Raw genomic sequence first — 16,919 nt, 5'->3', positions numbered from 1 at the left:
GCTAATCTTGGGGCTTGAATTGAGGACCTGGCACTGTCATTGAGGTTTTTTGCTTAGGGCTAGCAGTCTACCACTTGAATCAGCTTTCCTTCTGCCTTTTGGCCTTTTGTTGGTTAATTGGAGATGAGTCTCATGGACTTTCTTGCCTAGGCTGGCTTTGAGCTGTAATCCTCAGATCTCAGCTTCTTGCATAGTTATGATTACAGGCCCAAGCTAGTGCTACCAGGCTTGGCTTTTACTCCTTTTTACTCCCTTTTACTCCTCTCCCTTCCTTTATTTTTTCTCTTCCCCTTTCCTCTCCTCCCTTCTTTTCTTCTCCCCCTTTCTTCCTTTCCCCCTTTCTTTTTTTTATTTACAATACTGTAATTAATTTAATACACAGTGCAGCACAAAGAAGACTCTTGTTCAGCAAATGTGACAGGATAGACTATTAAACTGGCACTCTAGTCTTAGTAGCTCATGAGAACTACTTGATTAAGAGGCACCACCTAAATTTGAAAGCTACTTACAATCAAGTGTAGTGGCTCACACCTGTAATCCCAGCTGCTTGGGAGGTAGAGATCAGAAGGGTGGAGGTTTGAGGCCAGACCAGGCAAAAGTTAAGAAGGTAACGGAATCACCTACTGTCTTGTCTGGTTAGCTTAAAGTGCTTCCGTCTGCTTTAGTATGTGCCCATCTATTGTACCACTCCAGCCCAGCTAATGAACAACTGGAAGTCTGGAAGTTAGGGTATGGGGCTAAGTAACTATATTTCTAATTCTAGTTGATGTACAATATAGACAGTTTTAATTAGGGTAAGCATGCCCCGAGGAACTAAAGGTTTCAGAGAAAATAAATAAGCAGGGAAATTAGGTTTTCATGAAGGAGTTCAACAAAGTTTAAAAAAGGGCGGGGGTTAGACAAAAAGCACAATGCCTGTGTGCATCTGATCATATAAAATAATATTTATCAAAATGAATTCCAGGAAATGGAAACAAGAGATTTTTTTTCCTTTGTTGCTGTTTTTCTTCTCTTTTTATCTTGGTTTTTTTTTTTTTTTTTTAAATCTGTCTTTGGGAGGGTAAAGGGAGGCACAGAAATGGAAGGACAGAGGATGAACAAATGCAGCAGGGGTACACGCTAGACACTATATTGAAAATGAACTATACAAGTTGTGGGTGGGGATGGGAAGTAAAACTGGAGAGGCAAGTACATTGTCCAAAAAGCAATGTACTCTTACCAGACCTATAGTTCAAGCCAAAGAAAGAAAGAAAGGAATAAAAGAAAGAAAGAAAGAAAGAAAAGAAATAAAGGAAAGAAGGAAGGAAGGAAGAAAGGAAGGTATTCTTCACCTGATTTATGTAACTGTAACTCCTCTGTATATCACCTTTATAATAGCAATAAAAACATTAAAATATTTTTTTAAAAAGGGCGGGGGGTGTTTGGAAATATAAACTAGTGGTAGAGCACTTGCTTAGTATGTGGAAGGCCCTGGGTTCCATCTCCAGTACTGCAAAGAAAATGGTATTTCCAAGTTTTATCTCCTGAATGTAAGCCTTTAAGTAGAAGGTCACTTGTTTTCTTGCTGTGCCTGCTTCTGCTTTTCTAGACAGTTGTGGCTGGTGTAGCAGGTTTTGCTTACCTTTATCCCCTGGTGTTCACCAAATACTATATGGATATGTTTGCTCTTTGCTCTTTGTGGTTTTGGAGTTTGAACTCAGGGCCTAACCCTTGATAGCAGAGTGTTCTGTCACTTGAGCCATGCCCCTAGTCCTTTGTTGCTTTAGTTATTTTTCAGAAAGAGTCTTATATTTTTGTCTGGACTGGCCTTGGACTGAGATCCTCCTCCATATGCCTCTTCGTAGGTGTGTGCCACTGTGCTGGCTTGTTTGTCAGTGTGGGGTATTTCTCCCTGCCCCCAATCCACAGGCCTCTAACCACAAATCTCTCATTCTCTACCTCGTAGATAACTTGTTCCACTTAGAATTTTTGTTACATGCTTTGTGATGTTGTGATAGTGGTGCTGGAGATGCACCCATAGCCTCTTGTGTGCTAAACATGTACTCTGCCATGGAGCCACACCTCATTTTGTTATATACTCAGAGCTCTTTGAGATTTATTGAGGCAGATTTTTATCGTGTCATTTGTGCATACATGTGGATGAAATAAAGTGATTAAGAAAGTCCTGGGGGAGGGGAGCGATAGTGGGAGAACAAGGAAGGAGGGGGTAACAGTGCTCAAGAAGAAATGTACTCATTATCTTACTCATGTAACCCCTCTGCACAGCATCGTTACAATAAAATAAAAAGAAATTCCTAATATTTCTTCTAAGAGCTTTACTCTTCAGCATCCTTTCAGGGTTTGTAGCCCCCCCCCCCCTTTCTCCTCTCTCTCTCTCTTCCCCTTTTTGGTCGGTCATGGGGCTTGAACTCTGGGCCTGGGCACTGTCCCTCAGCTCTTCAGCTCATGGCCAGCATTCTACCACTTGAGCCACAGTGCTGCTTCTAGTTTTTTGGTGGGTAATTGGAGACTCAAGGACTTTTCCAGCCCCACTGGCTTTGAACCCAGATCCTCAGATCTCAGCCTCCTGAGTAGCTAGGATTAAAGGTGTGAGCCACTGGTACCTGGCTTGTAGCATCTCTTAAATGAGGGCACACCAGGGTCTCCAGGAATCTACTCTGAGCATCTGACAGTTGTTCTACGTGTGTTATCCTGGGGTGTTCTTACCTGGTCGATGGTAGGCCATTCTTGTCCACACATCTCAGTAACAGTAGCACATTAAGCAGGCTTCTGCTTAGTAAGGCTTTTATTCTAATGATGCAGTCTTGGTTCCTAGTCAGACTTAAGCCCCATTACTGTTTCCATGCCTTTCAGATTATAGTGTAGTCTCTTTCAAGACACTTAAAATATCACTTAGCTTCAGAGTGTCCCATGCCAACAATGCACCTTCTCAGTCAAAGGGAAGCCAGACCTTCTGCTGAACAGCAGTGATCCTCCATACAGAGTGTACCTGGATAGTAGTGACTGAAGGATATCATTAAGGGTACAAGTTGTCCCTATGCAACAATGTTAAAATGGGAAGTGCATCACAAACTTGACAAAACCATGCAGATCATTAATTCCTTCAACTGGGCAAAGGAAATCATTATAATTTCAATAATAATAACAATTATTCCTAAATAACATCGAATATTTATTTACTTATAATTATATAATTATTATCAATATTATATTAAACTTATTAAATAGTTGAATAATTACTTAATAGCTAAAGCCCCAACAATTTAATAATTTTAATATTATTGTGAGATTGCATGTCTTTTGACATCACAACTACTAAGGATATGGTAGATTTGCAGTTCAGTACCTAGATTTATTGGATTTTAAAAGTCACATTTCTGGGCTGGGAATGTGGCTTGCCTACCATTCATGAAACCCTGAGTTCAATTCCTTAGTACCACATAAACAGAAAAAGCCGAAAGTGATGCTGTGGCTTGAGTTAGTCTTGATCAAAGAGAGGCTCAAGGACAGTGCCCAGGCCCTAAGTTCAAGCTCTAGGACCAGCAAAAAAAAAAAAAAAAAATGTATGTCACATTCTTCCCTATACAATATTGTTCACCAAAGAATAGACTGGAAGCTTCTAGCAGGCAAGGACCTTTCTTTTTCTTTTTTTCTTTTCTTTTTTCTTTTTTGTCGGTCATGGGGCTTGAACTCTGAGCCTGGGCGCTGTCCCTCAGCTCCTCAGCTCAAAGTTAGCGTTCTACCGCTTGAGCCACAGCACCACTTCCAGTTTTCTAGTGGTTTATTGGAGATAAGAATCTTATGGATTTTCCTGCCTGGGCTGGCTTTGAACCTTGATTCTCAGATCTCAGCCTCCTGAGTAACTAGGATTACAGGCATGAGCCACCTGCGCCCAGCTGGACCTTTCTTTTTTTGAGACAAGGTCTGGCTATGTTTCTCAGGCAGGCCTTGAGCTGCTACACTCAAGCTGACCCTTCTGCCTTATGTGCCACCTTGTCTATCTGTCTCTTCTTCTTCCCTCCCTCGCTCCCTTCCTCCTTCCCTTCCTTCCTTTTTTCTTTCTTTTTTGTCAGTTGTGGGGTTTGAACTCAGGGCCTGGGCTCTGTCCCTGAGCTTTAAGTTCAAGGCTAGCACTCTCCCACTTTGAGCCACAGCTACACTTCCAGTTTTTTGGTAGTTAATTGGAAATAAGAGTCTCAAGGCAGGCTTTCCTGCCTTGGGCTGCCTTCAAACTGTGATCTTCAGATCTCAGCTTCCTGAGTAGCTAGGATTACAGGTGTGAGCCACTGGTGCCTGGTTTGACTTCTGTTTTTGATATAGTGATTTTTTTTCGGGGGAGGAGGAGCGGGCAGATACTGGGGCTTGAACTCAGGTCTTATCATGTCTAATGTAGGCTACACTTGATTATTTGGGAAATCAGGAAGCCAAGATGGAAAAAAAATTCTCAAATTTCTTTACAGGAAGGGCTTAATATGTCCTTTGTGGTGTTTCTGCTAAAAATTATGTCTTGCATCTCACCATGAAGAAACATGAGGCAAGCTGAGATCAAGAAACATTTTGGAAGGTAAGTGACCTGTACATTTCATACATGTGAAGGGCACAGAAGGCTAAGGAGTCAGCACAATGTTGAGTTGAAGGACACAACAATTGAATGCTCGTGTACAATACCAGATTGGACCAAGGCCAGAAGGAAGTGTCTTTTTGGCTGTCAAGGATATTAATTAGACAAGTGACAAAATCTGAATGAGATCTATAAGTGAGGTAATATTGCTATTTCAGTGTGTTAACATCTAATTTTGAGAATATCACTGTGGTTATGAGAAACTGTTCTTGGTCTTCTTATATGGGACAATTACTAAATCTTTTATCCTTTTGTTTAATTTTGTAGTTCTTTTTATATGGATCTTTGTCTATTAATACTATTTATTCCTAGATCCATCCTTCCTTCCGTCCTTCCTTCCTTCTCTTTCTCTCTTTCTTTCTTTTTCCTTTCTTTCTTTCTTTCTTGGTTGTGGGGTTTGAACTCTGGGCCTGGGTGCTGTCCCTCAGCTCTTCAGATCAAAGGATCAAAGCTAGCCACAGTGCCACTTCTGGTTTTCTGGTGGTTTATTGGAGATAAGAATCTCACAGATTTTTCCTGTCTTGGCTGGCTTTGAACTGTGGTCCTCAGATCTCAGCCTTCTGAGTAGCTAGGATTACAGGCGCGAGCCACCAGTGCCCGGCTTTTTCTTTCTTTTTAAATAGCAGTTTTAGCCATTTCTGTAATCCTAACTATTCAGGAGACTGAGATGTGAGCCTCAAGGTTCAAAGACAGCCTGGGCAGGAAAGTTAATGAGACTACTCCAATTAACCAGCAGAAAACTGGAAGTGGCACTGTGGCTCAAAGTGGTAGAGCACTAGCCTTGAGCAAAAGAGCTCAAGGGCAGTGCCCAGGCTCCAAGTTCAAGGCCCAGGACTGACAAAAAAATAGCAGCTTTGTTGATATATAATTTATATATTATTTTGACAGTTGTGGGGCTTGAACTCAGGGCTTGGGCATTGTCTCTGAGCTTCTTTTGCTCAAGGTTAGCACTCTGCCGCTTGCGCCACAGCACCAGCTACGGCTTTTTCTGTTTATGTGGTACTGAGGAATTGAACCCAGGGTTTGCTTCATGCATGCTAAGGCAAGCACTCTACCACTAAGCTACATTCCCAGCCCTTAATTTATATCTTATATGAACTTTACCCTAATACCTTTTTAGCTATGTTTTAAAATAGTTCTATGCTATAAAGGAGGCATTTTTCTAATGATCAACTTTATTTGGGCATGATTACACGATACAATTGACATATTTTGATTGATGAGTTTGTTTTTTGAGATAGTCTGGTTACGGAAACTAGGCCATCATGGTCCTCTTGTCTCAGCCTTTGATTGCTGGAATTGCAGGTGAACCATGCTTATCTGGTTGATGACTTTTTTTTTCTTTGTGCCCATGTTGGGGCTTGAACTCAGGGCCTGGGGAATATTCCTGAATTTTTCACTCAAGTTTAGTGCTCTACCACTTGAGCCACAGCCAAACTTCTGGCTTTTTGATGGTTAGTTGAAGATAAGAATCTCAGACTTTCCTGCTTGAGCTGGCTTTGAATCATGATCTTCAGATGCTGAGTAGCTAGTTAGAATTACAGGTATAAGCTACCAGTACCTAGCTGTTTACTTTAACAATACATTCCTGTGTAAGCACTTCCCCAATCCAGATTTAATAAACAGTATATTACCATTTTTCCAGAAAGTTCTGTCATGTCCCATTTGTTTATATAATCAGCTGTTGGTGGATGTGACAGGCATTGTTCAAGTTGAATAGGATAGGACTGGTACAGAAAACAGCACCCAGGCTGTGATTTCAAGCCCTAGGACCAGCACAAAAACCAAAAAACATTTAGTATTTTATTTTCCTTATCAAAAGAGAGGATCAGTACCTGAAAAAGTAAGTTTTGGAAAGGAATACTTTTTTTTTTTGTCAGTGACAGTGCTTGAACTCTGGGTCTGGGTGCTGTCCACCAAGCTCTTCAGTTCAAGGCTAGTGCTCTACCACTTGAGCCACAGTGCCATTTCCGATAAGGGTCTTACAGACTTTTCTGCCCAGGCTGGCTTTGAACCATGATCCTTAGATCTTGGCCTCCTGAGTAGCTAGGATTACAGTCATGAGCCACTGGTGCCCAGGCTGGTTTTTGTTTTTTTAATAGTGCCTGCCCTGGGGCTTGAACCCAGCCTGGGTGTTATCTCTGACCTTTTTGCTCAAGTCTAGTACTCTATCACTTGAGCCACACACAGCTCCACTTGCGGCTTTTTTTGGTTTAGTGGAGATAAGAGTCTCATAGAATTGTAAGCATGTGGAAATGTAACAGTGAAATCTCCCTGTTATAACTGTCAGCTAATAAAAACAGCCCTAAATGTGCAGTGAACCTGAGGAGTGTCATGAATCTCCTCCCACTAGATATGTGAGACTCACAGTAGATACATATTAAATATGTGAATCTAGCAGCACTTCCCTAAAGGCACTTCAGGCTGAAGCCGGGCTACTGCCTCACTCCTGGGGTCTAAGCATAGCCCAAATTACTTACTGACCCACAAAAATTAGCTTATTAGAATTTATGATCTACAGATGTTTTATATTTAACTCAACCACATTTATATTAGGTTTATGCTCACAGACTTTCCTGCCCTGGCTGGCTTTGAACTGTGATTCTCAGGTCTCAGCCTCCCAAATAGCTAGGATTACAGGAATTAGCCACCTGTGCCCTGCTCACCTTCAGTGTTTTTAAAGAGTACTACATTATATATACAATCTATATAGATACACATATCCTATAGTAAATATGCAGTTCACTGTATTATTATCTGAGTAATTTCTTCATTTTTACCTTTTGGCTCAGGTGTGTTGACTTTTATAGCAAAGCTTTTTTTATTTTTCCTTTTTTGTGGTTAAAGCTGTAATTTATTAAAATGTATTCACTTACTTAAAATCTTGGTTCCCTTTCTGTCTCTTCCAGGCATATTGCAGAGAGACCATTCTGTCCTTGATGAGTGCACGTGTGCTGGACAGATGACTGTCCTCTCCCCTGTGCTGCTGCGGTAGGTGGCCCAGACTTGGAGCTGTCCAGCAGGGAGACAATGGATGCCAAGGATGGAAGCTCTCATGTGTGGCAGACGTCTGCAGAGCATGAGCAGAATGCTACACAGGTGAAGGGTGGTCTTTTCCCACTTGCTGTTCTTAGCAGTGTTTTGGTAGGGTAGTTTGCTGACTGCTAGAGAAATAATGCCTCCTCTATAATATTGAGTGGTTGGGAGGGAGCCAATGTGAAGACCTTTGCATGTAGTAGGAAATGTTTCCATACTTTGAATGCTCCAGTGGTTCACTGAGTTAGAACTTATTCACCATCCATAGGTGTCACCTTTTCTGTAGCTTTCTGTCAGAGCTGACTTGATGACTCTGCCTTATTTTATGCTATTGGTCCTGAAAATTCAAACAATTGTTGGTCGCTTTGATGTTATCTAGTATATGGTTTTGATTTTTTTAAGTGAGTAATAAAGTACAAGCTATCTTTATAATGCGAGTGGCCTTTTCTTTTTAAGTTTAGTATATAAACCTCTAAGGACAAGTTGTCCTGTTCTGAGTCACCAGTTTAGACTCTTGCTCAAATGCTACTGTCAGAGATGAGCTCTGTTTTTTGAATTGCTCTCAGAACTGGCTGTCTTAGCAAAGGCAAGTCTTAGCATTTTTTTTTTTTTAATGGATTTGAGTGTTAGGATGAGTTAACAGTCATAACAAGCTGTGATTTGTATTTGACTAAGATATAATTGTTTTTGCACATTAGGATGATACATGTAAAGTTTTTAATTTAATTTTTCATTAGAACATCACCATAGCACTATTGTCAAAATCAGGAAGTTAATCTTGAAACATTTAAATATGCATATCTTATTTCATTTAAGCAATATAGATGTGATAGTTGGTAAAATTGATCATCTGGTATGAATTTAAAGTTTCAGTCTGCAAACTTTAAAAAAAAGTAGTGCTAGAAATAATGATGTAACAATAACAATGCTAGAAATAACGATGTAACAATGAAAACCCTTTGTAACAATAATAATGATAATAACAATAAAACAGTACCAGAGATGTTTGCAGATTAATAGAGAACATTGCTTTGGTTCTCAAATAAATCATTTTGAAGTACACTTTCCTGAAGTTATCTATTTTGGTATATCTTATTTAACAAAAGGCAAAACCAAGAAAATCTGGTTGCAATGCTGTCTGTGACCAGGACCCCCATCTGTTGGTAACCAGACAATAGAAAGGTGAGATCAGGAGCCCTATGAGACCTTTTCTTTCTAGTCATTTCTGCTCATAGCCAGGAATCCTGATTCTGCAAACTCTTATTTGCAGAATCTGAGTGAGGAAGGCTTGAATGTCTCATCTTTTGAGGTAATGCTTTTTCTTTTCTTCCTTTTTTTTCTTTAAAAAAAAACCCAAAACAAAAACTACTGGGGATTGAACTTCTTGCATGCTAGGCAAGCACTCTATTACTGGAGCTATACCCCTGGCATTTTTTTTAAAGCATTGATATTAGTTCAAAGCTTTGATGTCAGTGACCAAATCTTGAGTCATAGAAATATAAATCTAAAAGTCACAAAATTATCTTAATGACAATGAAAATTGAAAATATGTTTTGAGACTAATTTTCCCAATATATAAACTTTATCTTCTTGGAAAATCAAATGTATATAGATGCTAAACTAAAGGTTTAGTATTGCAGTGAAGGTAGTTATATTTCTTTGGTGCTTGATTATTCTATCTGGTCTCTAAGCTCTTCTCTTCCCCTGCCCCCCCCTCCATTTTGGGATTAAGTTAGTTTATATTATTTTCAGACTCTTTATTCCCTACTGGAGAAAACTGACATTTAAAAGGTTAGGTCTGGCCAGGTGCTGCTGGCACACACCTCTAATGTGAGAGTGAGAGTCTAAAGATGGAAGGATCATGATTTGAGACCAGCCCAGTCAGAAAAGTTCCCGAAACCCCTTCTTAATCTATACCTGGGCACAATGGTATGCACCCTGTCACCCCAAGATGATGGTTCCAGGCCAGCTTGGTTAGAAAAGTCTGGGAGACTCTGTTTCCATTGAGGGGATATCCAGTCACCCCAGCAACAACTGGAAGCCTAAAGTAGGCAGGTCACAACTCAGGCACAAGCCTGAAAAGTGTGACCATTTCCTAAAAATATCAAGTGGAAAACTCAGCGGGAGGTACTGCTTAGTGGCATTGTACCAGAGTAGCAAGTTGAGGTTCTGAGTTCAAACCCCAGTACTGCCAATCAGGGAGGAAAACAAAGTCCAATGCTAAGTCAGTAGAGCAATAAGAATTCCAACCTAAGAGTACCTAACTTCAATACCAGCACATAAATTATTTCTTTCCTAAATGTGTACTTTGGTCATCTGCAAGAGGGCCTTCCATATCAGGCATTAGGCCATGTGCCAAGCGGCAGCTTCTGAAATGCAATCCTCCCAAGCCAACCACTCAGAAAGCATTTTATAAAACTCAGTGTCTACTTTTAAGTTTTTTTAAGTTGAAAGGTACAAAATTATTTACTTTGGTGACAGCTTTAGTAGCTGTCCAGAACCTCTTGAAAGTATTTCATTAGGGCTGCCTGTTTCTTGTCCAGCTAGAAAGGAAGAGTTTGGCGGTACTTCGTGATTCAGCAGACATTTCCTCAGACGCCTCTAGTATGTCCTTGGAGTATGAAATCATCTGTAAGAAAGAACATGACCTTATTTTAATATGTCTGCTGCAACATAGTTCATTAGAAAGCAGATTTTTTCTATATGCTGGTACTAGTGCTTGAATTCAGAATCTTGGTACTTTCACTTAGCCTTTTTGCTCAAGGCTACCATACTAAATCCATTTCTGGACTTTTGGTGGTTAACTGGAGGTAATAGTGAGTCTCACAGACTTATGTGTATCTGCTGGCTTTGTAATCCTCAGATCTCTGATTTCTGAGTAGTTAGGATTATAAGTATGAGCCCCAGTGCCTGGCAGAAAATTGATTTTTTTTTTTAAATTAGCCCTAGGGCTTGAACTCAGGGCCTGGGTGCTATCCCTCAGCCTCTTTGTACTCAATACTAGCGCTCTACTAGTTGAGCCACAGTGTCACTTTTGGATTTTTCTGAGTAGTTTATTGGAGATAAAGAGTCTCACAGTCTTTCTTGTCCTGGTTGGCTTTGAACTGATTTCCTTAGATCTCATCCTTCTGAGTAGCTAAGATTATAGGTGTGAGCCCCTGGCACCCGGCTAGAATTTTTGTAATGTGTTGAGAGCAATTGGTTTTTGAGTCTTGACACATTTTTTTTTTTCACATTCCAGAATAATACATAGTTTTGTATTTTTGTGGTGGTGTCATGCAGAAATTTGGGGTCACTTTTCTAGGATCAGTTAACCACCCTCTCATCACTCCCAAGGGCTTATCTGCATTAGACATTTGAAGGAAGGAGTTGAAGTCAGTGACCTAATGTTAAGCAGCAAGTCAGTGACAGGATCATAGCCATCCTGCCTCCCAGCCTCTAGCACAGAATGAATGAAGGCATATCACATTTCTCTTCCACTGGGGATGTTTCAGAGGCTCAAGTGTGCTTCATTGGTTATGTGCCTTTGTGAAATTGTTTTTGTTTTCTGAGGATAGCTGCTACATCACCTGTTTTCTCACCCCAGGTGCACTTTGTTCCGGATGCTGGAACTGTGGCTCAGATAGTCTACACTGATGACCAGGTTCGTCCACCACAGCAGGTGGTGTACACGGCAGATGGTACCTCCTACACATCAGTGGATGGTCCAGAACACACACTGGTATACATCCATCCTGTGGAAGCTGCACAGGCACGTAAAGCATTGTTTTTAATTTGCTCATTCATTCATTCACCAGCTACTGTTTGCTCTTTGCCTGTCCTAATGCTAGATGCTGATGACAGAAAATATCCAGATAAGATTTGTGTTCTCAAGGAGCTTATAGAACTTGGTAGAGGAAGAGGTGGTTCATGTATCTAAATAAAGTGCACTAAGGAATTAGAACACTGGTCTCATATCACCTTTTCGCTCCAGTGCCTACTGACTAGTTTATCACTTACCATTTATTAATAACTTTCTGATTTATAGGACCATAACAGAGCCAAGGTGTTTACTGTAAAATGTGTACACTCTCCCTCCTCCCTCTGGTACCGACCACCAAGCTTAGTCTGTTATATATTCCTGTCATGATTTTTAGTGTATATTAATTATACAAAAGGGTTTTACTGTAGTATTTCACAATGCATATATTGTACTTTAATCAGATTACCCAGTCTTGTTAAGTTCCCCCTACCTTTATTATTCAATAGCTTTCAGTGAGTTCCTTTATGCCATCTTCATGTTTAGCCACAATATGTATCAAGATGATTTACTTTGGCTATAATATTTTTTTGTGTGTGTTCGTTGGTCATGGGGCCTGAATTCTGGGCCTTGACGCTGTCCCTCAGCTTTTCAGATCAAAGCTAGCGCTCTACCACTTGAGCCACAGCACCACTTCTGGCTTTTTCTGGTTATGTGGTGCCGAGGAATTGAACTCAGGGCCTCATGCATGCAAGGCAAGCGCTCTACCACTGAGACACCTTCCCAGCCCCTTTGGCTATAATATTTTTGAAGATGTTTCCTTTTTAGTTTAGTTTATTGTCTCCCCTCACCCCACCCCCACTCCATTCATGGAGTTTGCACTTAGGGCCTGGGTGCTGTCCCTGAGCCTCTTTATGCTCAAGGCTAGCATTCTATCACTTGAGCCACAGTACCACTTCTGGCTTTTTTTTTCTGAGTAATTTATTGGAGATAAGAGCCTCACCAACTTTTCTGCCCAGGCTGGCTTCGAACTGCGATCCTCCAATCTCAGCCTCCTAAGTAGCTAGGATTATAGACATGAGCTACCAGCGCCCAGCTAAACACTGTTTCTTAACAAAAGTAGAAGGAACATAAACTAAGGTCTCATCGATTCTTTTGTGATAAAGTCAGTAGTTAATTAAAAAAAAAAACCTAATTATTACAAATAGACAATAACAGGTGAACAAATGCATCAGTGGTACTCACTATACACTGTTAAAAATGAACTATACAACTTGACCCATGTAATTGTAACCCCTCTGTACAGTATGTTCACAAAAAAATAAAATTAAAAAAAAATGAACTATACATCTTGAGCACAAAGAGGGTCAGGGACATTGTCAAGACCCTGAGTTTAAGCCCCACAATGGACAAAAGAAGAAGAAAGAGGAGGAGGGAGAGAGAGACATGTTTATATTCTAAAGAGGAGTAAATCTTATGTTAATAATCCTCTTCTGTATGTTTGTGTATGTCTATCAATTTTTCACTCTATCACAATTCCTTGTGAGTATCTTTAATGTGAATGTATGTACTGTTGCTCAGACAGTTTATTATGTTTTCATAACATGTTTCCCTAATTAGTTGAAACATTCAGTCTCAAGATAGGCTTTGCTTAAGAGTACAATATTGGACTGGGAAGTTAGCTCAGTGGTAGAGTACTTGCCTCGCATGCATGAGACCCTGGGTTCTATTCCTCAGCACCACATAAGCAAAAAAAAAAAAAGCCGGAAGTAGCACTGTGCTGAAGTGGTAGGGAGCTAGTCTTGAGCTGAAGAGCCTGAGGGACAGTGCCCAGGCCCAGAGTTCAGCTCCCATGACTGACAAAAAACAAAACCAAAAACCAAAAACAAAAAAGAGTACAATATTAAAATATTAGCCATTGGCATGGTTGGCTTATACAGTCTCTTTTGAGCCATCTGAATGAAGGCCTTTAGCCAGATGTAAGATTTCAACCTTTATATTCTTTATTAATGAACAATTACCAGCTATAATGTGAGCTAACTTTTCTAATATATATATATATGTATATATATATATATATATATATATATATACACACACACACATACATACATACATACACACACATATATATAGTTTTGTTTTTCTGATTTTTTTTTTTCTGTCTAGACTTTGTTTACAGACCCAAGCCAGGTAGCCTATGTCCAACAGGATGCTACAACTCAGCAGGTAAGAGCTAGCCCTGGGGGCTTTTTGTTGTGAGGGGGGAGGGTGGGGAGGGAGGGAGGGGAAGAGGGGGGGATAATATTGTATAGCTGTGTTCCATGGATGTCTTTCTACTGTTTGCTTATTCCATCTCAGAATGCTTGTTTTATTTTATTTTGTTTTATTTTGCTTTTGTTTTTTGTGCAATTGTGGGGCTTGAACTCAGGGCCTGGGCACTGTCCCTGAGCTTTCGTGCCCTGGATGGATTTGATACGTGTCCTTACATCTCAGCCTCTTGAGTAGCTGAGATTACAGGTGTGAGCCACCAGCTCTTGGCTTCAGAATGCTTATTTCTTCCCTTCCCTTTTATCTTTCTTTTTCCCTTCCCCCTTTCCTTTTTTTTTTTTTTTTTTTTTTTGGTGCTGGTTCTGGGGCTTGAACTCAGGGAGGGCCTGAGTACTCTCCCTGAACCTTTGTGCTTAAGGCTAGTACTCTGCCACTCGAACCACACTTCTACTTCCTGCTTTTATAGTGATTAATTGGAGATAAGAGTGTCAAGGACTTTCCTACCAGGGCTGACTTCTAACTGCAATCCTTACATTTCAGCCTTGTATGTAGCTAGAATTACAGGACTAGACCACTGGTACCTAGCAAAATGCTTGTTTCTTTTTAAAAAAAAATATTTTCAATTGTTATTATAAAGGTGATGTACAGAGGGGTTACAAAGTCATGTAAAGAATACATTTCTTTTTGGACAATGTCACGCCTTCTCCTCGCTCTTTTTCAGTTTGCTTGGTTGTTTGTTTTTCCTCGGTTGTGGGTCTTGAACTCTGGGCCTGGGCACTGTCCCTCAACTCTTCAGCTCAAGGCTCTACCTCTTGAGCCAGAGCACCACTTCCAGTTTTCTGGTGGTTTATTGAGATAAGAATCTCACTGACTTTCCTGCCTCGGCTGGCGTTGAACTATGATCCTCAGATCTCAGCCTCCTGAGTAGCTAGGATTACGGGCATGAGCCACCCGTGCCCAGCTTTTTCCAGTTTTTTATGTGCTAAGAACATTCTCTAGTTCCTTCAGTAAAAACAAAGCAAAGCATAGTGTAACATAATTCTAAAATATTATACTCAGTATTTATTGGAATAGCTGGTAATAGAAAGGGATTTGTCAGTGAGGCTTAAAAATAAGCATAAACTACAAAAGCACAATGCCTATGTGTATCATATAATATTTATCAAAATGAACCCCAGGAGATGGAAACAAGAGGTTTTTTTTTTCATTTTTTGCTGTTTTTGTTTTCTTTTCCTTTTATGTTATTTGTCCATTTATCTGTCTTTGGGAGAAAAAGGGGGGGCACAGAAGTGGAGGGACAAAGGGTAAACAAATGCAGCAATGGTACTCACTAGACACGATGTTGAAAATGAACTATACAGCTTGGGGGTGGGGATGGGAGGGAAAAACTAGAAGAGCAAGGGAAGGGGAGACACTGTCCAAAAAAAAAAATACACTCTTTACCTGACTTATGAAACTGTAACCCCTCTGTATATAATCTTTATAATAACAATAATTTTTTAAAAATAAAAGCATAGAAGCCAGATGCTGGTGGCTCACACCTGTAAAAATCCTAGTTACTCAGGAGGCTAAGATCTGAAGATTGAGGTTCAAAGGCAGCCCAGGCAGGAAACTCACTCTTTCTTTCCTTCTTTCCTTCTTTCCGTCTTTCTTTCTTTCTTTCTTTCTTTCTTTCTTTCTTTCTTTCTTTCTTTCTTTCTTTCTTTCTTTCTTTCTTTCTTTCTTTCTTTCTTTCTTTCTCTTTCTTCCTTTCCTTCCTTCCTTCCTTCCTTCCTTCCTTCCTTCCTTCCTTCCTTCCTTCCTCTCCCTCCTTTCCTTCCTTCCTTCCTCCCTCCCTCCCTCCTTCCCTCCCTCCCTCTCTCCCTTCCTTCCTTCCTTCCTTCCTTCCTTCCTTTCTCTCTCTCTTTCTGTCTCTCTCCCTGTCTGTCTCTCTGTCTCTCTCTCTTTCTCCAACAGTTGAGGTCAGTGGAAAGCTCCCCCACTCAAAAGGGGTCTTGCCTGGTGACAGTGGCTCATGCCTGTAATCCTAGCTACTCAAGAGGTTGAGATCTGAGGATCGTGGTTCAAAGCCTGCCCTGGAATGAAAGTCCATAAGAGTCTTCAATAAACTACCAGAAAACCACAAGTGGTACTGTGGCTCAAGTGGTAGAATTGAAGAGCTAAGGGACAGTGCTCAGGCCCAGAGTTCAAACCCCGTGATCGGCAAAAAAAAAAAAAAAAAAGGTGTATGTGGCCCTATTCTTTTTTATTGTACACTTAATAGTTGCATTTAAAAAAAAAAAAAACTCCTTTGAGGGGCTGGGAAGGTGGCTCAGTGGTAGAGCGCTTGCCTTGCATGCCTGAGGCCCTGGGTTCGATTCCTCAGCACCACATAAGCAAAAAGAAAAAAGCCACAAGTGGCGCTGTGGCTCAAGTGGTAGAATGCTAGCCTTGAGCTGAAGAGCTGAAGGACAGCGCTCAGGCCTAGAATTCGGGCCCCACGACCGGATCCCAAAAAAAAAAAAAAAGAATTATCTCTCTAATTTGGCTAGCTGGTCATAAGAAGCATACCTGGTAATTACAATTTATTCTTTTAACTCCTTTGACACAAACAGTACAGATAATAGTTACAATTGAAGTCAAAGAGCAAATAATACTAGGAAATAACAGTATAAAAAATCAATATACAAGACAGAAGCACTTAAGTTTGACAAAAAAGGCAACTTTATCTCACAAGAGCAACAAGTATGTAACACAAATTTGGAACATCTTGTCTTCACAGAATGTGGGGAGGTCTTGAAAACTTACAGAGTCCTGTGTAAGGAACTCAAAATTTCACTTGAAGGGGCAAAATATTACAATTTGACCAGTCAGTTTGTTCAATAGAATAAAGTACTTATACATTGATACTAATTAAAAAAGATAACTCAGGATGCCAGAGACCACCACATTGATCTGAAAACTGGTGAATGAAGAGAAAGAGACTAGCCTTCGCCCTGGAGTACCTCATCAATTACTTCATGAGGGTAGTGTCTTTTAAAATTTATTTTTATTTTTATTTTTTTGCCAGATGTGGGGCTTAAACCCTGGGCCTAGTCTCCTTTTGCTCAAGGCTAGCATTCTACCACTTGAGCTACAGTGCCATTTCTGGCTTTTTCTGTGATTAACTGGAGATAAGAGTCTCACAGACCTTCCTGCCCTGGTGGGCTTCAAACTTCCATCCTCAGATCTCAGCTTCCTGAGTAGCTCGGATTACAGGCATGAGCCACTGAC

At 40.5% G+C, this 16,919-nt stretch overlaps 1 protein-coding gene across 2 annotated transcripts in view; it reads left to right on the top strand.

The window, feature by feature from the left end:
- Prdm10 (PR/SET domain 10) overlaps nt 1–16,919 on the top strand; it is a 111,172-nt gene that overhangs the window by 24,373 nt on the left and 69,880 nt on the right. The window contains exons 2-6 of one of the 2 annotated variants that reach the window (XM_042696193.1): nt 4,461–4,564; nt 7,531–7,720; nt 8,928–8,966; nt 11,244–11,408; nt 13,566–13,625. In XM_042696193.1, the coding sequence (XP_042552127.1) occupies nt 7,652–7,720; nt 8,928–8,966; nt 11,244–11,408; nt 13,566–13,625 (333 nt within the window). In that variant the 5' untranslated portion in view covers nt 4,461–4,564; nt 7,531–7,651. The remainder of the gene's footprint in view (nt 1–4,460; nt 4,565–7,530; nt 7,721–8,927; nt 8,967–11,243; nt 11,409–13,565; nt 13,626–16,919) is intronic. The other variant, XM_042696194.1, reaches the window with a different exon arrangement.

The sequence above is a fragment of the Dipodomys spectabilis genome, unplaced genomic scaffold (assembly GCF_019054845.1).
Source record: "Dipodomys spectabilis isolate Male_0828 unplaced genomic scaffold, ASM1905484v1 ptg000201l, whole genome shotgun sequence".
Taxonomy (NCBI): Eukaryota; Metazoa; Chordata; class Mammalia; order Rodentia; family Heteromyidae; genus Dipodomys; species Dipodomys spectabilis.
The sequence above is the reverse complement of the archived record's forward strand: the minus strand, read 5'-3'. Positions and strand labels throughout refer to the sequence as shown.